Source organism: Pipistrellus hanaki (assembly GCF_964339955.1).
Source record: "Pipistrellus hanaki genome assembly, chromosome: 5".
In the NCBI taxonomy this organism is placed as follows: domain Eukaryota; kingdom Metazoa; phylum Chordata; class Mammalia; order Chiroptera; family Vespertilionidae; genus Pipistrellus; species Pipistrellus hanaki.
Genome location: NC_140507.1, coordinates 79,531,229 through 79,558,616, shown reverse-complemented (window position 1 = coordinate 79,558,616; position 27,388 = coordinate 79,531,229). Strand labels below are relative to the sequence as shown.

Sequence of the window (27,388 nt, the reverse complement as noted above, 5' to 3'; positions counted from 1 at the left end):
GCGCCCCGGACCTCCCCATCATGGCGGCGCGGCGGGGCTGTCGCGCTGAGGTCACGGCGGCGCGCCGGGGGGGCGGGGCGGCGGGGGGGAGCGATTTAAAGGGACAATGTCCCCCGAGCGGTGGAGGCAGCGGTGGCTGCGGAGGCCGCGGCACCGGCGCCGGTAGCGGCAGCGACGGTCGCGCCAAAGAGGGGAGCTCCGAGCCCGGCACCCGGCCGGCGGCGCCGCCTCCCCGGTGAGGCCCGGTCCGGCCCGGGGAGCCCGCGGGCGGGGCGGAGCCGGCGCGGGGAGTGGGAGGCCCGGCCCGGCCTGGCCGGGCGGGACCCCCTGAGGCGGGGGGCGGGGCGGGGCCTTCAGGGGCGGGGCCTGGCCGGGGGCGGGGCCACGCAGGTGGGGGGAGGAGTGGGGGTCTCGGGGCGGGGGTCTCGGGGCAGGTGTCCCCCCCCACCTCTGCGCGTCCCGCGGGGTCTCCTGCCCCGAGATGCACGGGCGGAGGGCGCAGCTCCCGGACCTCGGTCCCCCGGGGGGTGCGCTGGCGCGGCGCCACTCCCACCCCTGCCACTCCCGGAGGGGCGTCCAGGCTGGAGCCCCCTTCTCCGCGCCGCCAAAGTGCTCGGAAGTTGCGGTGCTGCCGGGTCCCCGCTGGCATCACCCACCCGGTGGGCACCTGCAGGTGCTTCCTCCAGGCCTGGGCAGAGACCCCCGCCACGACTGCCAGTCCACGGGCGGGCCCCTGGGGAGCCCCTAGGCCCCCCGGGCAGCGCCTGCAGCCAGGCCGGGAGCCCCGGCCCCGCCCCGGTTGCCTCGACCGGCCTCCCCAACCTCTCCCCAGGGAGGGCGCCTCATTCCTGCCCTTCACTTTCCGACGTTACCTTGAAGGTATTTATAGGTGGAGAGAACAGCCCCCACCCCCACGGCTTCCCTAGGGTCCTCGTTTCTGGACCAGGAGCCCCATCCATCCCTGTTGCCTGCAAACTAGAGAGATCTTGGGAGGGTGGGAGGGAGGAACCCAGGATGGGGTGTGCATGAGGGGTAATGTTGGAGAAAAGCGAAGGGGGTTGATCTGGGGTCACTTGAGGCTGTTGTGAGGGTGAAGGTATTGATGCTGGAGAGCTCTGAGGTCGGAGGAGGGAGGACTGGGCTGTGGGAAAAGTGCAGGGGTAACGATCTTCCTCGGTATAAGATCAGAGTGGAGAGATGACCTGCATGCATGCCAAGGCACAGGCATAGGGTATGTGTGTGCATGGAAGTGAGGGCACAACTGGGCAAAGTGCAAAAGGGAGGCCTCTGTGAGAAGTGACAGGATTAATGCTGGAATGAAACAAGGTGGCTGAGTGGGCATGTGTAAGGGCGGGTAAACTGAGGCAGCACCGGATCTGTGTCGAGAGAGGTGTTCTCTGTACGCTGTCGGTGGGTAGGGACTCCGCACAATTTATTACACTTGATCTTAGCCAAAAGGCCGAGAAGCGACCATTTATTTAGTTCACCTGGGCTGGGAGGTAAGCTGAAGCGCTAGGCTTCACAAGTGAGGACTGGGGCTTCAAGGAAGGCAGAGTCCCTCTCCTACCTCCCCTAAGCATCATCTCTCTGCCCCCCAGATCGACAATGCCTTGCTGAGCCAGCCCAGCAACCGAGTGGAGCCAAGCAGAGAGCATCCATGGATGGACCCCTGGTGGGCGGCCTGGCTGCCCCAGACCGTCCTCGAGGCCCCGAGAGACTGCCTGGCCCGGCACCGAGAGAGGACATTGAGGGTGGGGCCGAGGCAGCGGAAGGGGACGGTGGCATCTTCCGGTCCACCCATTACCTGCCCGTCACCAAGGAGGGCCCCCGAGACGTTCTGGATGGCAGAGGTGGCATCTCTGGTAAGAGAGTGGGCCCTGAGTTTGATGATGGAGCGTCCAGCTCGGTTCCCAAGGCTCAGAGAGGGCCGGGTCACCCCGCCCAGCTGGGGCTGAATTGGGATTCAGATTCTTTTGGGTCCAGAGCCTTCTCTGGCACTCTGCTTAGTTTCGCATTTTACAGTTATTAAAACAGATGTTCTGTGGGCCAGTTGCCTGGCCAAGTTGCTGGGACTTGAACTCAGATCTGTCCGGCTTCCTCCTCTGAGCACACTGGCTGGGTCCAGGTGCCCAGCTTAGAATCCTAAGCGCTCTTCCTGAGCCCACTGGTTCCCCAGGGTTACCCTGCCTCAGTTGTCGATCCTGGCTCTCTTCTCCTGCGCTGTCTTGGTGAGTCCTGCCCCTGAGCCATGAGCCAAAACAGCTTGTGCCCTCTACTGGCTGGGGAGAGATTGCGTAGTCAGGGATGCCATCCACCACATTGTGTCTAGGTTTACCCAGCAAAAAGAGGACCTCATACTGTTCCCACCTCGTCAGTGATTCATTATACTCAGCACCTACCATGTGCCAGTCTCTGTGCTAGGCTAGGGATACAGCCATAAACCAAGAGGCACAAGTCTCTGCCCTCAGGGGCCTGACAGTCTAATAGGGGAGATAGGCAACAAGCAACTAAATACACACAGGCAGGTAGTGACAGATGCTGGGAAGGCATTCAATGAGTGCCAGGCCTGTACCGGGGGGCCTGGGAAAACCTTTCCGAGGGGGTGGGATTTGAGTGGAGCCAGGGGAAGCCAGGTAGAGGGGGTGGCTGATGCAAAGGCCCTGTGGGAAGGACGAGCCCAGCCTAGGGCTGGAGAATGGTGGGGCAGCACAGGCTAAGGCACCAGACACATCTCCATTTCCTTGGCCTGCCCTGAAGATTCCCGAAGGCCTCGGTTTCCAGGAATCTGCAAGCACTCAGCTGGGGCTTTCCTACTTGCTAACCCCTTTAAGCGATCATCTTGTGTCATTCTAAAAAGATCTCTGAAGAGTAGTCTTTGTTATTACTATCCCAGGTTAGAGATGTGAAAACAGACTCTGATGGTTGAGGTTGCCCAAGGTCATAAAGCTGGTCAGTAACCTGGCTTGACACCTCTGATCCTTAAGACGATGCTCTATCAAGCCATCCTTGACTGCCCCCACTGATCCTTAGCAACACTCACGATGCTTAGATATTTCCAGAGCACCTTCTCGGGCTGGGCACTGGGACATGGCCAGTGACCAAGTACACACAGCATCCCCACTCTCATGGACCTTGCCATCTGGGATTAGGGAGACAGACCAACCACCAGGTGTTATGACACAGTTGCTGGAACTGCAATGGGGGAGCCCAGTCCGGCCCAGCTTAGGCATGGGGTGAAGGGGGGAGGCATCCAGGTGGTGAGGGTGAGCACCAGTGAATTAGGCAGCAGGCCCCATATGTGCAATGGCATGGAGATGATTGGTGACACCTAAAGGTGTTACGCAGGGGAGTGGCAGGGTAAGACCTGCAGGGTATCAGAGCTCAGGGAACCTTAGTGATCCTCTTTTCCAAACCTTAGTAACCAAGGCTAAAAGAGGCAGGACCCAGTCCCAGGCCACAGTGCCCCTCTAACCTGCCTGTAGAGCGTGCCCAGGACCTGGGCTGTGGGAGCCCTGGGGAACAGGCTTTGAGGTCCCGGGGCCTTTTCTGGTTCTGGTTCTGGTTCTGGTTCTGGTTCTGAGGTATTGGGTGCTTTTTCTCTACCTGGCAAAAGCCCCAGGTAAGTAGATGGGTGTGTCCTTAGTGCCCCCAGGGAATCAATCTGGGTCCAGTGCAGGTGCCTGAGGAGGAGGGGAATGTGGCTGCTGAGGAGGGCAAGGCCCGCTCTTCCTGGTGTCTCTGAACAAATGGGGGCATGAGGTGGGGATGGCTTGAAGTGGGGTCTGGGCCTGGAGGTTGGAGGGGGGCCTGGGCTTCAGATATGATGCCCCCCCCCATCCCCTGCTGCCCTCTCAGCCTACTTCACCCCCCTTCCCTGGCATGGGCACCTGCCCTAGGAGTCTTGTGATGTCTATAAATAGGAACAGTTACTGGGGCTGCTGTTCTACTCCGAAGCTTGGGCCCTCCCTCAGACCCACCCAGGCCTTGGGCACCCCTGGAATGGCTACCTTCAAACTTCTCCACCTGGACACTGCCTCCTCTGTCCTCTAGTATGGCTATTGGCCCCACAACTACCCTGCAGCCACCCACCAAGGTCTGGCTTCTCTGATTGGCCTCCCCGGAGCTAAGATGGTTCCCATGGACTGATGAAGAGTGTGATGTGTGCTGGTATTGGGACCAGGGGGCCAGGAGATCAACATCGCATCTGCCCTTGTGGAGCCTCAGGCTGGAGAGGAAATCAGAGCATGGAGTGAGCAGGGGCCTGAGGCTCCCGCTTCCAACCTGGGATGTCTCTGACCCCCCAGGCACGCCTGCTTCCTTCCTTCCCCACTACCGCTGCCTCTGTGGATGGAACATTTACTGGGACCTCCTTGGCACCAGTCACCTGCCATGTGAAACTGGGCCGGTGGCTGTTCCCACTGTACAGAGGAGGAAACTGAGGCCTGGAATGGCAAAGGCATGCTCTTCTGGTCACCGCCGGGGCCTTGCACTAGGACCTGTCTGACTCCAATGCCTAGATTCTTGGCCGTTCTGCCATGCTGCCTGGCTTGGGGTTTAAGCTGCTCATGGACACTCTTCTTGTATTCCCTCTCTCATTTTCAAACCTGTTGGGGATCCCAGAAGAATGGGAGCCCTTGAGGGCCCCTTGGCATGGCAGCTGCCCAGGCGCCTCGTCGGACCCACAGGGACTTCCGGATCCCTACCCGCTGGGTGAGCTCCTGGCCCCCAGGTGTCTCGGATATGGGGCTCTGCGTGGCCTGCTTCCTTCAAAGTCATTGCCACTAAAAATAGGAGCCTCACTGGAGCTGCTCAAAGAGGCCAGCGCAGCCCCCTGGCTCGTGGCATTCTTAGACAACGGCAACCGCAGAATCATCAAATCTGGGACGCCCGGAATCTCAGGAGCTTGAGGTCTCCGAATCTCAGAAGCAGGATGCCCGGACCCTGAGACGTGTGGCTGTGCTGGGGCCTGTTGCTAGTGAACTGGTTGCCCCTCCCTGGGAAAGTCATACCTCTGATGCTTGTCGTCTAGATGCTCATGGGCTTGTTCAGGTCTGGCTTTCCCAACCATCACACCGTCTCTGACACCCACCCACCCCGTCCTCCCACCCCGACACCGGCCCTTGCATCCACACATCCCCCCGGCCCGCTGTGCTCCACGCCTGTCTACTCCAAGGGTTCTTAAACAAGGAGCGATTCTGCCCCCAGGTGACACTTTAGTAATATCTGGAGACATTTTTGGTTGATATAACTGCAGGGGTTGGGGTAGGGGTTACCAACATCCAGTGGACAGAGACCAGGGATGCTGTTCAACATCCTACAATGCACAGGGCAGCCCCTTCCAGGAATACTTGGCCCCAAATATGACTAGCACCAAGGACGATAAGCTGCTCTGGACAGTGAATTTCTGAAGCTTCATCAGCAACCTCACCTTCCCGAGACCACACCCAGTCACAGCCCTTCTCTCAGGCTCAGCACAAAGACCCCCAGTCAGTGGTCACAACTTTCTGAGCCCTCTACCCATTCCTGCCTGTATTTCACTTGGGCTCCTGACAGTCAACCTTCTTTGTCCTGAGCAAATTTGATGAAGGGAGATTGGAAAAGGAATGAGCCCTGGCACTAGTCCTCTTTCTGGCCCTTCTTCAGATTGATGCTAATCCAGCAATTGCATCTGTTGTGGGCTCTGGACAGGGTGCAAGTTCCCCCAGCGTGTTAACCTTGGCCCAGGCTGCTGGCGGGAGCCCCGATTGGTAGGCTTGCCATGTCAGATGGGGGTAGTGGGCAGAGGAGGCGCAGACAAAGATCCCTGTGGTCACTCTAGGCCTTGGCTCCACAGGCGGATAATGGAGAGTTGGCTCTATCTGTGTGAGGGGTTCCGGAGAGGATTTGATTCTAGGATGTAGACCTGGAAGGGGTTCTGGAAGGCAGGGATGGGACCCCTGCAGTTCAGGCTAGAAGGCTTCTCACTTATCATCTGGCCATTATTGTTTAGCATCTGTTGGGTGCTATAATGAATGAGGCTGAAAAGGTCCCTGCCCTTGGGAGGGACTTATATGCTAGCAGGGAACACAGGCATGCAGTCATCCAGAGAAGGAACCAGGCAGTTTCAGAGAGTGCTAAGACAGACGTGAAATAGGTGATGGGAGAGAAAATCATAGGAGCTCACTTTAGCAGGTGGCTAAGGAAGGGCTCTTCAGGGCCAAGGGAACAGCCAATGCAAAGGCCCCTGGCCAGAAAGAGTGAGTTGGGCTTGAGATTTCAGGAGCCGTTTGGTGGAGTGAGGGGTGAGGAGAGGGAAGTGAGGCCAGAGAGACCTGCAGAGGTCTGCCCTCGCAGGCCCTTGTGGATGGTGGTTGGGATCTGGCTTTTAGAGTAGGTATGAGGAGCCAGGTGGAGTTTTTACCAGTGTGTGACTTAAAAAACAAACAAACATCCTGGTCACCCAGTGGGGACAAAGAGAGGGCCACGGAAGGCAGCAAGCCCCTGGCGTCCCCCAGGAGAGCTAAGGAGACTCCTTCAAGGAAACCCCTTTCGGGGTTCAGGGATGTAGAGGCCAAAGGCCTCTCAGAGGCGAGGGTGGGGGAGCCGGGCCCTTGCAAGGTGCCCGGTAGGGCTTCCAGAGCTGGGGTGCGAAGGGCCCCAGCCAGGGGGACCCCAGCCCCTCAGGGTCTCCCATCTCTGTTGCAGACGGGCAGTCCCATCCCGGCCTCAACGAAGCCCTCCCCCGTGCCACCTCCGCCACCCATCGGATCAGCAGCTGGTGAGTGCCACGCTGGCCCTGACCTCAGGGAGGGCAGGGGGGCAAGTAGGATGTTCCCAGGCCTGAGAGTAGCCCTGGGAGTGAGAAGGGGACCCGAGGGAATCAGGAGGCCAGGCAGGAGAAGGTAGCTCCCAGCAGGCAAGGCCCTGGGTGCGAGAAGGGGGGGGGGAGGACGGGGATGAACACAGACGGTCAACTCTCATTATCCCTGCCAGGAGCAGAGCCAGAGGTGAACCTGGAGGTGGGACCCTGGGAGTCCTGTCTCTGTCAGGTGACCCTTAGCATGACACGGGCCTCTCTAAGACTGTTTCCTCATCTGTAAAATCCCTCGCATGCATCTCGCCAGCTTGTCTTGAGGATCCAAGGGATGTTAGGTAGGAACAGAAATCCACAGTCATGCTTAGGGTAGTGGCCCTTTATCAAAAGGCTTGGCAGGTGTCATTCTGGAATAATAGATCAGGATTAACCATAGCTCTCTGTTACTGAGCGTTTACTGTATGCCGGGCTCCTACACAGGTCCACCCCACTGAACTTTTCCCATAGCCCTGGGGGAATGGTCCCGTTAGTCTCTCATGTCACCGATGGGGCTTAGAGAGGTGGCCCCATGATTTCCGGCTGGCCCCTCAATGCGGGGTCAACATCCCTGGGGGAGGCAGAAAGCGAAGGGAGATGGGTCAGAAACAGTCATAGGAAGAACCCACATTAGTCATGGGCTGATCGGGAGCCAGGCTTTGGGCCAAGTGAGGTGTTTCCCCAACACTGAGTTGTGTCATCTTCACCCTGCACTTCACGTGTTCTCGGTCCCCTGTTGAAGGGCTGTGGTTAGGATGCTTTACATAAGCACCTGCCACGTGTTAGGGTTTCTTCGGTTACGGATACGAGAGTGAGAGTGTTCCCTAGACGTTGCGTAAGGGCATGGAAGCTTCTTGTTCTTGGGACTTGTCCCATTGTTAGGAAAACTGAGGTTCAGTGAGGTGGCCTTCCTCCTCCATCCTCCAAACGAGGTCCAGGTCACCGGGGCCAGGGCTGGGTGGGGACCTTGTATCTCTCTGACTCTGCCCTTCCAAGAGGAAAGATGCTGTGTGGGTTGGAGGAGTAACAGAGGGAGCTACATTCCTGGAGCAGTTCATGCCACAGGATTTCGGCAAATTTGCTGGAAAGGTGAAACTAAATAAATTAAACACCCCCAGTTCAGGGAGGACTAATGCAAAAGCAGCCTGGAACCCGGGCCAGAGCCTTGGGCCTTCCCAGGGGACAAATGAGAGTTGACTGTGCCCCCAGGAAACATCTTGTGACTACACTCCCCACAGTGCAACAGGGCTAGGCTATATGAGGAGGTGCATTCTGGGAGCTGAATCTGGCCTTTGGTCCAACATCTCTAGAATGGTCCACACGTACTCCCCCCACCCCCACTCCTCACCCCCACACTCCTGGCCACCCTGAGGTCACGCTTGGGCTGGATCTCTGGGGCTTGTCTCAGGCTGCCTGGGAGGGCCCCTCTCCCCTGCCCAAGGGAGGGAAACAGGCCCCTGGCTAACCTGTCCCCATTGGCACTTCCTTGCAGCTGCTGGGATGGAGGCAGCCTGGACTTCCGGCCAGGTTCCCCACCACCCCATCTCCTGGGCCACTTCTCTGGCCTCCCTGATGGCCGGGGGCCCTGGGAGCACCCCCTGGTCCAGGAAGCTGGGGAGGGCATCCCCTCTGAGCAGAGGTTCGAGGACTCGGTCATTGTGAGAACTGTGAAGCCCCACGCTGAGCTTGAGGGCTCTGGAAGGTTCTTGTACCACCAGGGCGAACCGAAGCTCTCGGAGAAGTCCCCGCAGGGCCACTCCAGGTTCAGCTGGCTCCAAGACGCAGAGGAGCAGTCCCCACCCCAGAACGCAGGGCTGCCCCTGGACCTGCTGCCCCCACCGCCGCCTCTCACCTCCTTCAGGACCGTGCTGGTGCCTGGAGAGGGCGCCGCGAAGAACTTGGATGTGGAGGAAGGAGCCAGAGAGCACTTGACAGACCTGGAGGGTCTGGCCCAGCCAGCCTCGGAGTGGTGTCTGCCTAGGTCAGCCACGGAAGTGGCCACTCAGACCTGGACGGTGAACGCGGAGGCATCTGTGGAGCGCCTGCAGCCACTGCTGCCCCCCGTCCGGACCGGTCCCTACCTGTGTGAGCTGCTGCAGGAGGTGGCTGAGGGGGTGGCCAGCCCGGAGGAGGACGAGGACGAGGACCCCACCGTATTCCCGTGCGTGGAGTGCAGCATCTACTTCAAGCAGAAGGAGCACCTCCTGGAGCACATGAGCCAGCATCGCCGAGCCCCAGGCCAGGAGCCGCCCGCCAACTTGGCCCCGCTGGCCTGTGGCGAGTGCGGCTGGGCCTTCGCTGACCCCTGTGCCCTGGAGCACCACCGGCAGCGGCACCAGGCCTCCCGGGAGAAGATTCTCGAAGAAATCCAGAAGCTGAAGCGGATCCCGAACGACGAGGGCCGGGAGGCGCGGCTGCAGTGCTCTAAGTGTGTCTTTGGCACCAGTTCCTCCAAGGCCTTCGTGCAGCATGCCAAGCTGCACGTGCGCGAGTCCCCGGGCCAGGCTGCCAAGGAGCACTTTCGGGGGGGCAGCCCGGGCCCCGACGCCGCCGCCCTCGGCTATGAGCCCTATGGAGCCTCCCCGGGCCTCCATGCTTGCATTTTCTGTGGCTTCCCAGCGCCCAGCGAGAGCCTACTCAGGGAGCACGTGAGGCTCGTGCACGCCCGTCCCCACTGGGAGGAGGATGGTGAGGTGTTTGAGGAGAACCCTGCCAGCCAGCCTGGCACCAGCCAGGACGTGTATGCCCGCTTCCCCGAAGCTGCTGAGGACTACTTTGGCAACGCTGAGCCGGTTTTGGCCCCTACGTGGCGGGAGAACCCTACTGGATACGACCCCAGCCTGGCCTTTGGCCCAGGCTGCCAGCAGCTGGGCACAAGGGATTTCCCACTGTCAAAGCCACTGCCGCACAGCGTGGGCCAGAGGCCCCTGGGAAGGCCAGCCTTTCCCTTGCCCCTGGCATCCACCCCGTATTCCTTACAGCCCAGTAGAAGCAAAAACGCTATCCATTTGCAGGGGCTCCCAGCCCCACTGGGGGACCAGAGACACCCCTGGAGCGAAGAGGAGGAGGAGGAGGATATGCAGCCGGCCTCGGAAATGGACTTTTTCCCTGAAAACGGGGTCTTCCCACCTCTCGCTGTCCCTGGCCTCATCCCAGAGCCAGCCCTGGAGCTGAAGCGGACTTTCCGAGAAGCCCTGCGGTCGGCCGAGGCCTCCCCAGCACAGCAGCAGCAGCTCCTTGGGACGGTACCCGTCGTGCTGGTGGCCAAGCTGAGGTCCCAGGTCTTGGCTGCGGCAGCAAGGGCGCCCCCAAGGCTGCCGCCCGAGGAGCTGGGGCTGGAGGGCACTCACCCCTTGGACTTCCTCCTCCTGGATGCGCCGCTGGGCGGCCCGCTGGGGCTGGACACAATCCTGGATGGGGACCCCGCGGCGGCGCTGAAGCACGAGGAGCGCAAGTGCCCCTACTGCCCCGATCGCTTCCACAACGGCATCGGCCTGGCAAACCACGTGCGGGGCCACCTGAACCGCGTGGGCGTGAGCTACAATGTCCGGCATTTCATCTCCGCCGAGGAGGTGAAGGCCATCGAACAAAGGTTCTCCTTCCAGAAGAAGAAGAAAAAAGGTAGGGGGGCTTCGATCCAGCACCCACCTCCCTCCGAGGCCCCCGAGACACAGAGCTGGGCCGCTGAGTCTGAACCAACCAACAGCCCTCCCTCTAAGTCCTCCCATAGTGCCGAGCTGGGTGAAGCGGGGGCCTCCCCTCTGGGAAGACCTGGGAGCCGCAGCAAAGGCAGCCACCTCCGAGGAGGTACGGGGATACCCCTGCCCCGGCCCTTCCAGCAGCTGGAGGAAGGAGTGTAGGCAGAGGAGTCAGCCCCAGGCAGGGGATCTCACTGGTTTCTTCATTGCACAAGTATTCACTGAGCGAGGTCCCCCCCTGTTGTGAGCGTTGGGGCCACAGCAGTGAAGGAGGCAGCTGTCCCTGCCCTCCTGGGGTCCGCAGCCCCGTCACAGCAGAGGGGGGACTCTGGCTGGCTTCAGAACCCCTGGGGCTGCCTGTGAGGTATGCAGAGTTCCAGGCATCAAGGTTCTGATTCCAGAGGCCTTTCTCCAGCATGAGCACCCGGGGTGGGTCTGATGCTGGCAGTCATGGAGGCCGCTTTGGGAGATGCTGGTCTGGTGTTTGAGAGTGTGTGTGTGTGTATGTGTGTGTGTGTGCACGCCCGTGCTTTAGGGGTGAGGGATATGGACTGACAGCCGCAAAATCAGGCAGTTATGATGTTGAGTGACCAGGGCTGTGATGGGAGAAACTCTGGGAATATGAACTCTAGACTCGAAAAGGGTCTTAATCGATCACTCACCCAAATTATTGCAAATCCACAAATGAAGAAGGGTTTGAGGGTGCAGTCTGGGAGCCATTGGGGGGGGGGGGCTGGAAGGTCAGGAGAGAAGGCTTCTTGGAGTGGGGGGGGGGGTTGGACTCAGGAGCTAACACAAGCAGGGGGATGATGGGCAACGGGAAAGGGAGGCATCCAGATGTGTGGTCCTGGGAGGGTGAGCAGTTCTAGGAGAAGGGAGGGCTGGGGCTGAGGGGTCACCTACCCTTTCCCTCCCAGGCAGTCCATGTCCTTTCTCTCTCCACAGTGGCTAACTTTGACCCTGGTACCTTCAGCCTGATGCGCTGTGACTTCTGCGGGGCCGGCTTTGACACCAGGGCTGGCCTCTCCAGCCACGCCCGGGCCCACCTGCGTGACTTTGGCATCACTAACTGGGAGCTCACCGTCTCACCCATCAACATCCTACAGGAGCTGCTGGCCACATCGGCCGCCGAGAGGCCCCCCAGCCCCCTTGGCCATGAGCCCGGGGGGCTGCCTGGTGGCTATCTGACCCATCGCAGGCCCCGCTTACCTCTCACAGTGCCCTTCCCACCCGCCTGGGCTGAGGACCCTGGGCCAGCCTACGGAGATGGTAAGGGGAGAGAAGGTGGGCAGGTGTGGAGCCCTGACCCTTTGCAGGAGCCCAGAGGGATGGCGGGGTGGGAGGGGGGCAGCCACTCCCCTTTTCTGAAAGTATTTCAAGTTACTCTACAAAGTACATTGACAAGAGTCCCCACAACTACCCTGCCACTTATGGGTCACCTCTGTGTTACCTGGGCTGGCCCAGAGCTCCTCCCAGATCCAGCTCCACCTCGCCTTGTCTGACAGTGACTTTAACATGTGCTTACTGGCTCTTGCCAGGAGTGAGATACTGTCCTAAGCACTTTACAAACATGAAATGTACACCCTGATGACAACCCTATAAGGGTAGTATGATGAGCTCCCATTTTACAAATGAGGAAACTGAGGCACAGAGAACCTAATTAACCTGCCCAAGGTCACACAGCCAGAAGTGGTGAAGCCGGGATTTGAAACCTCAGGCAGGTCAGGCTCTTCATGACAGAGCAATGCCATTTGGTAGAACTTTCTGAGAGTGGAGATCTATTAGGTCACCACTAGTCACATATGCTGTTGAGAACTTGAAATGGAAAGGGTTAGTCCGATCCTATTGGGCAGTATGGCTCTAGAATCTACAGTCTAGGTTTCCAGCGGTGCCTAATTTGTCTGGCAGCAGTGATAATCCCTCCCATAACTGAGTGCTTGCTGTATACTAAGGTTTCATCTCATGTGTGCCACAAAGCAATTCCATGGGGCTAACGACTGTTGTGTTCCTGTTTTACAGAGAAGGAAACGGGGTCATCTGCTTTGCCATAGCCACAAAAGCAGGAGAGCTAGGCTTCTGAACACCATGTTTGGTGGTCTTTCTAGTGAGATGACTTGGGAAATACAGAAGTATTTTGGTGAAGAGGCCTGGGGTTAGACACCATGGAAGGACCCAGCCTGTGGAGCCTGGCTTTGTAGAAGCCTTTACTGAACCTTGAGGCAGAGAACTTTGCAGTGAGAAATAGGTGGGCTCCGGGGAATGGAGAAGGTACCTGAACATGGAGGGGGAGGGCAGTGTTGTCCAGAGGCTTCCTTCTTTGTTTCTTCTGTCTAGACTCTAGAGCTTCCAGGGTCTTGCCTCAGTCAGTACTCTGGGATAGGCTGGCCCCATCTGTAAGCTGCCTTACCAGTGAGGGGCACCTGAGGATCCACAAGGGGAGGGGAGGGCTATCAAAGCCCCCTTCTCCTCCTTGGACAAAGAGGTGACTGAGGCACAGACAGATAATGGTGGGCTGAGGTCACATTTTGGGGAGAAGTTCAGTAGGGACATGACCTCAGGCTTCTTGCCTCTCTTGGAGACTGCACGCCGGGCATTCAGCTCACACACCTGGCTAGGTTTATGGTGTCTCAGGAGGGGCTTGGAGGCATAGCTGGCAGTTCTTAGGTTCTAGCCCTGTCCCTTTCTTTGTCACTCCCACAGAGGCTTGAATGTCAGGCTCACATCCCTTACACACCTAGCAGCCAGGTTGAGCTCTGGCTAAACTGTTTTGACGGGAAGACCAGTGTGCCTGCCTCCTCCTTAGTGCTGAGGGGGCTGGCCAACCATTAGAGTGCGAGGAAGCAGCCCAGCACTGCCCTGGCCTTGTCCTTGTGAGGGGGAGCTCTGATCAGTCTTTCATTGAAGGGGGGGAGGGAGGGGCGCGGTGGATGGTGGGCAGTTTGAGAAGATCCTGGGAGCCTTGCCTTGATGAAGGAGGCCCAAGATTAGGGCTAGGTCTGGGCACTGGCCTTACAAAACCGTCCCTAAAAGCCTGTCCCATAGGGGGCGGGTGCCAAGTTGGGGGTGGGGCAACGGTCAGGTTCTGGCCCCGCCCAGCTGTCAAGGAACAGCTGGGGGCAATCTGTCTGGTGTTGAAGAGAAGCGGGTTGTGCTTAAAGTGTGGTGCCGGCCGTGTGGGGAGTTCTGTAGAATTGCAGAACAGTGCGGTCAGGATGATGTTGGGGGGGTCCTCGTGGTTGGGAACCAGGGATCTTCCAGGATGCCCGACCCGGAGGCGAGATTTCCAGGGAAGGGAAGGGAGCAAGTCCCAGGGCAGCTAGCTCCGCTCGTCGGGGCTCCGGGAACCTACAGGCTGTTAAGCGGGTGCATGTGGATCGAGCTTTAGGGCTACCCAGGCTGGGGCGGCCGTTGGCAGCTGCTTGGAGCGCGGCCTGCGTGCCGCCGGGAGCCGCGGCGGGGGTAGGGCCGGGCGATCGGTTCGCTCGCGGCGCTCGGCGCTCGGCCGGCCGCCCTGGGCTCACCCCAAGGGGCGGGGCGGAAAGGAGAGGGTTCGGTGGCGGCGCTCGGCGCTCCGCTGCTCCCGCCTGGGGCGGCCGCCCCGCGTGCGCCGGAGCCAAGATGGCCGCCTCCACCGCCCAGTGCCGAGTGACAAAAGCGGAGAGCAAGGCGGCCGCGGGGCCGCGCGCGGTGGGCGTCCGGGAGCGCGCGCCCGCGGGGGCGCCGTCACCCGGCCCCCCGAGCCCGGGCCCAGAGGCCCTCCCGGCGCCGCGGCCGCCGACCCCACCCCCGCCGCTGCCGCCGCCGCCGCCGCCGCCGCAGCCGCCGTCGCGGGACGGGCCCAAGGCCGAGTCGGAGCCGGGGCCCGGGCCCGCGCCTGCGCCCGCGCCGGGTAAGAGCCCGCGCCGGGGAGGGTTAGGGGAGGACGGAGTCGGCGTCCCGCTCGCCCCCGACCACCACCGTCCGGTCTCCGGGGCGCCCCTCCCCCAGGCCCTCCCGTCGCGCGGGTCCTGGGCCTCCTGTCGCCGCTCTCAGGGTCTCGGGTTTCGGAAACAATCACCGCCACCCCGTGGGACCCTCGCCCCGTGTGACAGATGTCCTTTGCCCCTCTGGGAGCCCCGGGATGCCCCTCATCGGAGTTCCGGCCTCTCCAGCGGGGAAACCCATTCCGAGTCACTTCGGCCCTGACACGGCCCCTGTCCCGTCTGACAGACGCGCCCACTTCACTTCCCCCGGAGTCCTCGGTGTCGTGGCCCGGCCGGCCCTCCCTGCTTGTCTTCTTGTTTTCGTAGGACTCACATTGACTAGGGGACCGACCGGCTCCCTATCATAGCACTGAGTGCCTCCAAGGCCCCGGCCGACACACTGGTCCTTCATCCTAAGATGGGGGGCATCCTGTTCACACTCTTGAGCACAAGCATTGTGTGTGGGAGGAGGGGGGAAGGGGTAAGGGGGGGCTGCTCAACGGGCTTCTCAGGCCGCTTTCTCTGAAAAATTAGAGCATGAAAATGCACCTTTGACTCCCTGTCCTCATGCACGCCCAACCCAGGGAAGCTTACTGGCATGATGGATGATGCTTCACAAACTTTATACGAAGTTCTATGATTCCTGTTCTTCCTGTCCCCAGTGATGTCGTCATTCTCAGCTTCCCCCCTTAGAGCTCGGCTTGGGATAAGTAGGCCAGTTGTTTCTGCGGCCCCAGCCCCAGCTGCCTTGTCTGATTGGAAACTCCCCACAAGTCCATAGGAGCCTCTTCTCTGTCCTGGCTCCTCATCTCTGCATGGCCTCTGACTCTGGCCTTCTCTTACTGAATTCCTCTTCTGACCACCCCCCACCTGTCTCCCAGACTGACAGATGTTTCCCCTCATAAGTTCTGCCCTAAGATTTTCTCTGAGATCTAGAACGGGAGCCTTGGCTCAGACTAACACTGTGTCCCCCGACCTGTATTCAGAGACTGGGGTGGAAATTCTTCCTTGTCTCTGCTGTCAGGGGACAGGCTTGACATCCCTGTGTCACACTGGCTTGGGGGGGTAGGCACCCAGGATGAGAATGAAGCAACCCCCCACCATGTCCCCGCTCTCTGTCCTTATAGGGATAGGCAGCCCATGCCTTGCTGAGGCTGAGGCTGTCTTCCCAACCTCACAGGCCTGGGTTCTGAAGAAAACACCATGGTGGCCATGGACTTGGGCCCCCCTCTGCTCCCCAGGAAGAGCCTCTCTGCTCCCGGGCCCCTGGAGCAGGTGGCCAATCGGCTGAGCAGCAAAGTGGCTGCAGAGGTTTCTCACGGCAGCAAGCAAGAGCTGCCGGACCTCAAGGGTGAGTGGCCCAGGTGGCAGGGTGATGGTACTGGCCAGGCTGGTCACACTCACAGGGAGTTCTTGGACCTGGGGTTAAAGTGGGTCCCTAGATTGGCCACAGCTTTATCTCTGGCACCACAAGGCACCAAGGAGACACCAGCTGTCTTTTTGTCTTGAGCTCCTGCTGCCCTGGGCATGCATGGCTTTGAGCTTCACCCTCCCTGGACAAGGGAGGGGCATCCACAGAAACAGTGGTCATGGTTGTCAAGGGCTCACACTCAGACCCAGTTCATTGGCTGACTTTGTGATCTTCCTCATGACACTGCCTTGTGTGTGTGTGTTGATTCTCAGGTCATTAGTGAGTAGTGAAAACACTGTGCTGGACCCCAGGCATGTCAGAGATGCAGAACAGACCTGGCCCTTGTCCTTGGGGTCCTGAAGTTGGGGAGCGGGGAGGCTAAGAAGCAGACAGGCAGGGATAACGGCTCTGTAGAAGAGGGTGCAGGGCACTGCGAGACGGTGGCTGGGGCCTCCAGCCCAGTGTTTGGGGCATGAGTTGAGTGGCAGAGGGTGGCTAGGACTTAGCTTTGTAAAGTGTGTGGCTGTCAGGTCAGAAGTTGGGTGAAAACCTGTTGCCAGGTTAGTACATTGGAGATCCAAAAGGAATTTCACCGGCTGGACCATGGTAGGACTCTGCCTCTGGCCCCTTGGGCATAGTTCCTCCGTTCTCTGAGACTCAGTTTCCTTATTTGCAAACTGGACAGGCCATTTCCTGCCTCATTAGGGTCATTTTAAGGATCATTGGGCTTGACCAAAGCAAAACCCTTCTACGGAGCTGAGTGAGCGGGGCCCCAAGGGAAGAGAAGCGGGGGAGCAGGGCCTGTGGGACCTCACAGCTGGCTCTCCTGGCCTCTGTCTTGCCCTCTAGCCCAGAGCCTGACCACCTGCGAGGTCTGCGGTGCCTGCTTTGAGACACGCAAGGGCCTGTCCAGCCATGCGCGCTCCCACCTGCGGCAGCTGGGTGTGGCCGAGTCTGAGAGCAGCGGTGCCCCCATCGACCTCCTCTACGAGCTCGTGAAGCAGAAGGGCCTGCCTGACACACCCCTTGGGCTGCCCCCGGGCCTGACTAAGAAGTCCAGCTCCCCGAAGGAGGTGGTCGCTGGGGCCCCCCGACAGAGCCTGCTCAGCCTGGCCAAGCCCCTGGACGCCCCTGCTATCAACAAGGCCATCAAGTCGCCTCCTGGCTTCTCAGCCAAGGGCCTGGCTCACCCGCCCAGCTCCCCACTGCTCAAGAAGGCGCCACTGGCCCTGGCAGGCTCCCCTATCCCCAAGAATCCTGAGGACAAGAGCCCCCAGCTGTCCCTGAGCCCCCGGCCGATCTCCCCAAAGGCACAGTGGCCTCAGTCTGAGGACGAGGGGCCCCTGAACCTCAGTGAGTGTGGGTCCTGGGAGCTGAGGGAGGTACCAGCACTGGGAGGGCGGAGGCCTCAGGTTGGGCTATAGGGTTCAGGGTTGGGGGCAATGGAGACCGCAGTTCCTGTGTTCTGGGTCAGAGTATCGGTCATGGTGCTGCATCTCCTGATGTGCTGGCCATACTGCATATTATCACCTGTCTCCCACTTTACTTTGCTGTTCTTCCCGCTGTGGCTGGTAGGCCAGCTAGGATCACCCCTGTCACTTAGGGACAGCTGTTCGCCTTATGTGGGCCTGAGGGCTGGAGCAGTGAAGGGAACCAGGCGTGCATGCCCCCACCTGTGGGGCGTCTTGGGTCCTGCAGGCAGACACGTGGTCCACCTGACAGGAGGTCCCATGGTTGGCCCTGCCTTCACATGCTCTTGGCCATCAGTCCCGTGCAGAGGCATCTCTGACTTGTGCTGGGTCCGGTCTGCCTGTGGATCTAGCTAAGTAGGGTGTGGGAAGAAACCCCCTAAGTCTCAGTGAGCAGGTTTAACTTGGTCCCTAAGAAATCAGGCCTCCCCACACGTGGGCAGCCCCTAGCCTAGGGATGAGCCCTGGGTCTTGGCCCTCTGCCCAGCGGGGCACCTCAGGTTCCAATGAAGCTGCTTCCATGGTCTGCTGTGCTGCTAGGAGCAGGGCCCCAAGTAGATGCGCCTTCGGCTGCATGATGCTGGGCAGCCAGGCCGGACCCTGCTTTGTACCTGTCACCTACCCTACTGATCTCCCATAGCTGGGGTCCCAGTGAAGAAGGCCTGAGAGCATCAGATTAGACACTGGAATTGGGCTACTGCCTCTCTACCCCACATCCTTGATCTCTACACACTTCCATTGATGCCAGAGAGTGAGGCAGGACTTCCCACTTTCCAGAACCTCTTAAAAGTCTATCTGTGACCTAAGTCTTGGACCCCGGACCGCCTGAGCAGACGAGAATCACACCAGGCCCTCCTGTCTCAGTTCCCTAAGGGCCGGCCAAGGTGGCGGCCGTGAACCCCCCCCTGTGTTTTGTCTCCGCAGCTTTAGATAGTGACGGGGGCAGAGAGCTGGACTGCCAGCTGTGCGGTGCCTGGTTTGAGACCCGCAAGGGCCTGTCCAGCCACGCCCGCGCCCACCTGCGCCACCTGGGCGTCAGCGACCCGGATGCCAAGGGATCCCCCATAGACGTGCTCCACGGGCTCATCAGGAGGGTCGGCATCCAGAATCGCCTCCCACCCGGGCGCAGCGTGCTGGCCCAGCTGGGGCGGCCTCCTCCCACCTCCACGGCCCTCTCCTTGCTCCCCCCCCCACCGCCGGCCAAGAAGGCCAAGCTGAAGGCTGCGGGTATGGCCAGCCCCTGGGGGAAGCAGGACCTCTCGGCCGCCGCAGCCGCTGGCATTTTCTGGGCCTCTGATGTGGAGCCGTCTCCTCTCAACCTCTGTAGGTTCTCGCTTCAGCTGCCCCATCCTCCCTTCGGGCCCTGGAGCCCCTCCCGGGGGGGTCGCAGCCCCCTCCCTACTCCCTCCTTGATGGGGCAGGGAGTAGACAGGGGCCTTGGGCAGTGGTCCCGTTCTGCCCAGAGATACTGTTGGCAGTCGGCTGTTATGCCCTCCCTCTTGGCCTTTGACCTCCATGAATGTGACCTTCCCTGGGAATGGAGGCCAAGGGTGGGTGCTGCCTGTTGGTGTGGAACGTGCCCATGGTTGTCCTTGGTCTGGATGGCACGTGGCATTTAGGCTGCCACTTCCTGCCCTCCTGCCCCAGTCCTTGTTGGGACCTGCAGAGCTGTGGAATCTTGGTTCGGTTTTTCTCCGCCAGGACCTAGGGCCCACGGCTCTCTGGAGCCTCCCCTTGCTCCTGCTGGGTGTCTGGCCCCCCACCCCAATCCTCAGCTCCCTGGCCTGCACCTGCCCTCAACCACTATCCCAGCCTGCGGGCATGCTGCAGCCCAGCTGACCAGGAGACCCGCAGGTGGCAATGTTATGGTAACCATGATGCTGACTGCCTCTTTCTTCTGCTGCAGCCTCAGGCCCAGAGCCAGCTCGCGATATCCGCTGCGAGTTCTGTGGTGAGTTCTTCGAGAACCGAAAGGGTCTTTCCAGCCACGCGCGCTCCCACCTGCGGCAGATGGGTGTGACTGAGTGGTATGTCAACGGCTCGCCCATCGACACGCTGCGGGAGATCCTCAAGAGGCGGACTCAGTCCCGGCCTGGAGGACCCCTCAGTCCACCAGGACCCAGTCCAAAAGCCTTGGCCAAGGTGGTGGGCAGCGGAGGTCTTGGCAGCTCGCTGGAAGCCCGCAGCCCTGCAGACCTTCACCTCTCGCCCCTGGCCAAGAAGTTGCCACCACCAGGCAGTCCCCTGGGCCACTCACCAACTGCTTCTCCTCCCACGGCCAGAAAGATGTTCTCAGGCCTGACTGCACCCTCCCTGACCAAGAAGCTGAAGCCTGAACAAATGCGTGTGGAGATCAAGCGTGAGATGCTGCCAGGGACCCTTCATGGGGAGCTACACCCTTCTGAGGGTCCCTGGGTGGCGTCACGGGAAGACATGGCCCCCCTGAACCTGTGTAAGTGTGACCCCGGGGCAAGGCAGGGAGAACAGGTCAGATGGGGGGTTACCTTCCCCCTCCCCGCAGGATACCCAGAGGGCCCAGGGTTGAAATGGAAGGGAGGATACACAGGTTCAGAAGACAAGGAGCTAGCTGTATGCTCCTGCTACTGAGCTGCTGCTGCTTTTCTTTTTTAAAAAAATATATTTTATTGATTTTTTAATTTAATTTAATTTAATTTTATTTTATTTTTTAACAGAGAAGGGAGAGGGAGAGAGTTAGAAACATCGATGAGAGAGAAACATCAATCAGCTGCCTCCTGCACACTCCCTACTGGGTATGTGCCCACAACCAAGGTACATGCCTTTGACCGGAATCAAACCTGGGACCCTTGACTCCACAGGCTGATGCTCTATCTACTGAGCCAAACCGGTTAGGGCCTGAGCTGCTTCTTGATTCTCCTTCATACACTCAGAGATGGCAAAAAGATTCTATTTCTTGTGTCATTTTCAATTGATTGGCAACCAAACAGATTCCCAGTAATATAGATTGCAAGGATTAATTAGTGATGTCTGCAAGGGGCAGGAATAGAAACCCACCAGAAGTTGGGCCTAAACTATCTCTCTAACATTTGTGGACACTTAAGTGGGGGTCAGGTTCAGGTTAGATTCTCTGCTGCCCCTTAGTCTAGCAATATATGACCTTGGGCAAGTCCCCTCTTTTGCAGGATAGATATCGGCATGGTCCCCAGTCTGTATGGTTTTCGTCAGTGATGTAAAGTGCTTAGCATGGTGTCAGGCTAAAAAGGCTGTGTGTGCAGTAGTTGTAACGCCCCTGTCATTTACTTCTTTCTCGCACTGTTAGATTGGCTGAGCTTTTACTGCATGCCCAGCAGATGAGGATGGCCCAGCCCTAGGCCTTAGCACAGTGATTTCACGCTGCTTGGTGCCCCGTGCTCTCAACTGCTCCCGCCTTAGGCCATCCCACATCCCAGTAATGCTGGGAGGTGGAAGTTTTCATCTCCATTTTGCAGAGGAGGAAACAGGCTCAGCGGGCAACTTGCTTACCAAGCATCACATTGGGTCACAGTCACCCTGGCATCTGAACCCCGGATCAAAGGAGTGCTTGCTCCTTAACATATCACCATGTCCCAGGGAGTCTTCTGGAAGCCAGCTAGACTTTGAAGTGACAGAACAAGCAGAAGGACTAGATGTACACCAAGGCCCCTGGAGGAAGATGAGGGAGCAGGTCCTTCGGGTCTGGGACTGCATGGACGGGTCAGCAGGGCAATTAACACTGGCCTTGAGCTTAAGGCTTCCTGCCAGTAGCCACCTCTCTCTTTCCTCTCTTCCCCAACCCCATTCAGCATCACGGGCAGAGCCAGTGCGCGACATCCGCTGTGAGTTCTGCGGTGAGTTCTTTGAGAACCGAAAAGGCCTGTCCAGCCACGCGCGCTCCCACCTGCGGCAGATGGGTGTGACTGAGTGGTCCGTCAATGGCTCGCCCATCGACACGCTTCGGGAGATCCTTAAGAAGAAGTCTAAGCTGTGCCTCATCAAGAAGGAGCCTCCAGCTGGAGACCTGGCCCCTGCCTTGGTTGAGGATGGGCCCCCTACAGTGGTTCCTGGGTCTATACAGCCCCTCCTGCCGCTGGTGCCAATGGCTGGCCGGCCAGGCAAACCAGGAGCTGGGCTGGCCCAGGTACCCCGTGAGCTCAACCTGGCACCCCTCACCGGTGCCAAGCCCTCAGCCACCAGCTACCTGGGCTCAGTGGCAGCCAAGCGACCCCTGCAGGAGGATCGCTTCCTCTCTGCAGAGGTCAAGGCCAAGACCTACATCCAGACTGAACTGCCCTTCAAGGCAAAGACCCTTCACGAGAAGACCTCCCACTCCTGTAAGCAGCGGGTGGCAGGGTCTTGGGAGGGCATCTGCCAGGGCCTGCATGGCCGGGCACTGCCACACGCATGCCCACCCCCAACAGGGGTCAAGGCCCCAGTGGGAGGCGGGGTTGTCTCCCGACTTGGGCGGCAACTTCTGGGTACCCTTGCTCCCTTGGTTCTGGGGCTCAGCAGCGCCCCCTCTGTCTGCAGCCACCGAGGCCTGCTGTGAGCTGTGTGGCCTTTACTTCGAAAACCGCAAGGCCCTGGCCAGCCATGCTCGGGCGCATCTGCGGCAGTTCGGTGTGACTGAGTGGTGCGTGAATGGCTCACCCATTGAGACGCTGAGCGAGTGGATCAAGCACCGGCCCCAGAAGGTGGGCGCCTACCGCAGCTACATCCAGGGTGGCCGCCCCTTCACCAAGAAGTTCCGAAACGCTGGCCACGGCCGTGAGGGCGACAAGCGGCCACACCTGGGGCTGGCACCTGGGGGCCTGTCCATGGTGGGCCGCAGTGCTGGGGGTGAGCCAGGGCCGGAGGCTGGCCGGGCAGCCGACAGTGGTGAGCGGCCTTTGGCAGCCAGCCCACCGGGCACTGTGAAAGCCGAGGAGCACCAGCGGCAGAACATCAACAGTGAGTGTTGGGGGCAGAGGGTCATGAGGGCAATGGACACCAGCAGGGTGCATCCACTGTTCCCCCAGGTTTTCTGCTGTGCATCTGTCCTGGAATCACTTCCTCACTTGCTCACCCATTCATTCATCCATCCACCATCCCACCTGTCACCAGGGCCCGGCAGCATCCAGGCACCAGCTGCCCGTCTTACAGGTCCCCACAGTAATCGCCCATCACTTGCTGAAGGAGGAACCTCTCCAAGGTCCTCATCCTCCAGCTTTTTTCCCATCCCTCTCCTCCCCCTCTTCAGAATTTGAGCGCCGACAAGCCCGCCCTGCAGATTCCTCTGCGGCCAGGGGGGGTGAGGAGGCCAATGACCTGCAGCAGAAGCTGGAGGAGGTGCGGCAACCCCCACCCCGGGTCCGGCCAGTCCCCTCCTTGGTGCCTCGTCCCCCCCAGACATCACTGGTTAAGTTCGTCGGCAACATCTATACCCTCAAGTGCAGGTATGAGGCCCTGGGAGAGGGAGGGGAGGTGGGAGGCTACCTGCCTGGGGTTTGGCCAGCCAGAGCCTCTAAACAGGACAGGGGCTACTCAGGGCTGGGAAAGGGAACCGCAACAGTTCCCTGGGATGGGCGGGGTCCAGGCTAAAGGCTCCTCACGGACAGAGATACCTCCGAGCACGAGGCTGGGACCCTGACACCTAGCAGCTTAGTGACCTTGGGCGAGTACTTTCTGCTCCATGCCTCAATATTCCCACCTATAATATGGGATTAATAGCAGACCTACCTGATTGATTTGTTATGAGGATTAAGAGTTGAATGTTTATAAAGGACTCAGACTGTGCCTAGAACACAGTAAATTCTCAAAAAGTGTCTTCCTGATTAAGAAAAAAAAAAAATAGGTCTTAGTTTATTAATACTGAAGTCTAGGTGAGTGTCAGAGGCCAGGAAACTAAGAGTCTGGGATGTGAGAGGGCCTCCTCAGGCCACAGAGGCCAAGTCAGAAGTAAGATTCAGACCTACGTCTCTCCAGCCACTAGACTGAGTTTGGAGCCCACGTGCTGTGAGACCTTCCTTAGGGCTGTGAGGGCTGGGAGCTGGTGAAGGGTGCATGAGCAGGGTAGGTACTTATTAATGTCTGATCCTCCTTTCCCTAGCTTTATCCTTCTCTCCTGAGCTTGGCAGGGCAGGATCTGTTTCTCTGCTCTCTCCAATCAGGGCACATGCCTATAGTCAGATGGTGGAAGTGCTTGGAAAGCCAGATGACCCATACCCAGCACCTGAGCCAGCAGACTGCCCTGAGTGTAGAAATGGGGCTCCGGGGGACCTGGCCAGTACCCCATGATGGGTAGATAGCTGTCCATCGGGGAACATCTGGTGTCTGGGCTCCCTTCCCTCAAATCCTGGTCTGGTTCTGTCCACACTGAGCACCATCAGGTTTGTTGGACACTCAGGGTGTGACCAGGGCTCTGGCCACTCCTCCCTCTCTCTGTCCCCACACAGGTTCTGTGAGGTGGAATTCCAGGGACCTCTCTCCATCCAGGAGGAGTGGGTGCGGCACTTACAGCGGCACATCCTGGAGATGAATTTCTCCAAAGCAGACCCCCCGCCTGAGGAGCCCCAGGCCCCTCCAGCACAGACAGCGGCGGCAGAGGCACCCTAACACAAAAGCATTCCAGATCTCTCCGTGCCACCTCTGTCTCCTACTCCTTGGTCTCCTCCTCTCTCTCCTCCTCTCTTTTCCGTTCCCAAAGGAGCAAGCCAAAACCTCAAACCGGCACCCTTGGGGGCCGGGCACACTACAGCCAGGGCGCCCCTCCCCCAGCTCAAGGACTCTGGGGCCAAACCCAGGGTGTGTTCCTTCAGGCCACACCTACCCAATCCAGCCAGGGCAGCGGCCAGGCCCCTGGTGGCAGGTGATCTGGTCAGGGAGGAAGGCCAGCATCCCCAATGCCTAGCAGCCAGGTGGGGCTTTGTTTGCCATCTGTGGCCATTTACAAGGACTCCAAAGACCCCGTCCTGGTTCCCTCTTGCCCCGTGAATATCCTCTCACACACGCATATGCTAACACACACACACACACACACACACACACGTACACACGTGCACACACGCACGCACACACTTCGTGAGACCGGGATCTGTCCCAGCCCCCCAGTTCCCGAGTCAAACGAACACATCACGCCACGGTGCTTGCTCAGGGGAAGGTACGCTCCCTCTGCGGGCCCACTGAGGCCTGGGAGCCCCCACTGAGCCCACAATGCCACGGAAATCCTTGTTGGCCGCCCCCTCCCCCAGAGGGGCCTTCCCAGCTGGGAAGAGCTCAGCTGACAGCTGCCTCCTGCCATGTCCAGGCCCCCCAGAACCTCTGGGGGCTCTGGGCCCTGGAAGGGGTGGGGTGGGACTCTCCTTCCCACTCCTACCCCCTCCCTCTTTTCACTGTTCCTGTCTATGTACAGCTCCCTAGACCTTTCACTTTTTTAAAAACGCATTTTGTGTAGAGAATAAGGAACGTGGATCTTTTTATTTTGCGATCCTGGGCCAGCTAGAAACTGGGAGCTGATCAATCTTTTAACTTTTTTCAGTGGCCACATTTTGGTTATCAATGTACCTAGAAGTATGTAAATTAGATTAAATTTCTCTTCTGGAAATACCCCGGGGCAGGTGGCCAGCGTGTGTTTTTCTGTCAAGTGGACAGGCTGGCATCAGCTGGCACCTGGGGCTGGGATCAAGCCGCCTCCACCCAGAGTCTCAGGAGGTCCTGGGTTTTCCCTTTGGCCACCAAACCAACCAGACCCAGCTGGGGATGAGCTCAAATTCCCAGCTTGTTGGCCCTCAATGGCGTGGCCGGTGTGGACTCTGGCCAGCTGGTGACGTGGCTCCTGTATGCAGAGGAGAGGAAACAGGGCTTTGGGCAGCTGGTCCAGGAAGGGAGCCAGGATGGAGAAGTGACTGAGGCCCAAGGGCTCTTGGACGCAGGAGCTGACCATCTAGGGTGTGGGGGCTCCTGGGGGAGGGAGGAGTGCAAGCTGTCAGGACCCCTTAGAGAGCTGGGACGGGCCTGCCTTCAAGACCTGGGACCTGTCGGGAGATACACACGCACCCTGAACCCCAGTAACAAGGAGAAAGCGAGCTGTTGGCTCCTCTGCAATGTTATTTATTTTCTCACTCTGCAAATGTTTATTGAACATTTCTGAGATTTTAAGAGATTTTGTTGGCTGCTCCTTCTTGTTTATTGCATGTGGTTTTTCAGCTCATCGTTTTCACTCGCGGCCAAGGGCTGGAAAGCGGGAAATGACCTCATGGGGTATAAACAGAAGAAGCCTCTTCAGCCCCCAACCCTTTTACCCAGCCCCCACCATGTACCTGGCTGGGAAAGGGGCAAAGAAGCTATGCCAACGTACCCACAGGAGTGGTCTTGTCCTTCATGCTTGACTTTCCTGCTTGTGGGAGGTCAGGACACACGTCTTGCCTGGTGGAGGAAGGTTTCCACCACTGCTGTGTGTCCTGAGCTGTGGGTAGGAGAATCTGAGGCTTTGAAAACAGGAGGAGGATATCTCTTGGCTGAGAGCTCACCTAAAGGCAATTTTTAATTTTTTTTTACAAATTAGTTTAAAAAGTATAAAAGTGACACAAGTTGAATATAAAAAAGTTCGAATGATGGAAGAACTTTCAAAGTAATATGGGATGACCTTTCTCACCCACAGTTGTGTAGTGATAGCTGTGTGAGTCCTTGAATGGGTCACATATAGTTCTTACCACAGAGGGATCTTTTCCTAAAACATCTGAGCACATCCCTTAAGTCATTTTGACTCACTCTGAGGTAGAGGGTTGAATTTATTAACAGAATCCTCACATGAGGATAAAATGATGGCTGTGGTAGGTGCTATGAAGGAGAAGTGTCCAGGGCACTGCCTTGGAGGACAGGCAGGCGGGTATCCCTGAGGGTGACACAAATAAGCCAAGTCCCAAAGCTGTAATGCACATTGACCAGAGCTTTACATGCTTTACACAAGGAGTTTGTTGCCCCACAGGACAGCAAGTTCTGCAGAAGCCCCATTTGTTTGTGTGTGGGAAGGAGTTGTTTCACTAAAATTTTATGGAGAATTCCAACCCTACAGTGATCCCTCATCTACTCATCGATTAACTCATGACTAATCTCTTCAGTTATAAACTCTTCACCCCCTTATCCCCATCCGAATTATGACGTAAAAGTGTACAAGTCAATTGTGTAGCTTGATGTCATTTCACAAGTATCATTTTAAGTGTCTGAGAAATTATGACACTGGATTGCACATATCCACACAGGGTGCTGAGGACAGGGCTGAAACCTGGCTGGGCCACTGCAGGATCTCTGAAGTCCAGAAGGACCAAGAAGATTTCAGTGGGTCATTCCAGCTTTAACACTTAAGCATCAAGGACTTTGAGCAAGTCATGAATTCCAAGTCTCTGTTTTTGTGTCCTTTAAATGAGAATTCAAAAAACAAGGTCTTTGCAGGTGTGAGGAAACATCCCAGATAATAAATTACATTTATTACATATATAATATAAACATGCTATATAAATATGTTTGTTGTTTTTATGTAACCGTGATAACAAAACGTAACAATTAGTACACCCGGCACTGGAGTGATTGCTTTATATATATTACCTCACATGTTTGAACCTGTGCCCAGCATCTTGTTTGGCGCTTAGTTGTAATTTTCATTCCAATATGGCTTTACCGCGCTCATCTGGAGCTGAAGGCCGGAGATGTTAGAAACAGTCCACGTCGGCCTCGCAACCCGGTGAAAGAACCGCAATTCCAGCGGTGCCCTTCGCTGTAGACCCAGCTCCCTCTGGCGGGCCTCCAGGTCACAGACCCTCCGCCCACCCGGCCGCACTTGAGCCTCGGGGCTTTCCGTAGCACATAGCTCCGCCCCTCCGAACTCTACACGTTATTTTTAACCAATCACCTCAGGCTGGAAATAAACGAAAGGCGGGAGCAGGGCGGGGCTCTCGTGAGATTGACAACAGCCTCAGCCATTAGTATGAGGCTGTCCTGAGAGAGACAGCTTCGTGGCCTAATAGACGTGAGGTCAGAGCTGGGCGTAA

General features: G+C 58.4%; 1 protein-coding gene across 14 annotated transcripts; it reads left to right on the top strand.

The window, feature by feature from the left end:
• Positions 1-96: 96 nt before the first annotated feature.
• Positions 97-25,503, top strand: WIZ (WIZ zinc finger). 14 transcript variants are annotated; one of them, XM_084885811.1, is made up of 13 exons: positions 97-235; positions 1,599-1,862; positions 6,685-6,757; positions 8,322-10,450; positions 11,473-11,796; positions 15,670-15,840; positions 16,750-17,253; positions 18,294-18,692; positions 19,276-19,821; positions 21,170-21,697; positions 21,894-22,313; positions 22,603-22,798; positions 23,798-25,503. In XM_084885811.1, exons 2-13 carry the CDS (start codon positions 1,658-1,660, stop codon positions 23,955-23,957), a joined length of 5,655 nt encoding a protein of 1,884 aa, XP_084741937.1. In that variant the 5' UTR covers positions 97-235; positions 1,599-1,657; the 3' UTR covers positions 23,958-25,503. The 14 variants fall into 14 exon arrangements, with proteins under 14 accessions (XP_084741937.1, XP_084741932.1, XP_084741939.1 ...); XM_084885806.1 differs by lacking the exon at positions 15,670-15,840; XM_084885812.1 differs by lacking the exons at positions 97-235; positions 15,670-15,840 and adding an exon at positions 422-879.
• The last annotated feature ends 1,885 nt before the right edge of the window (positions 25,504-27,388 follow it).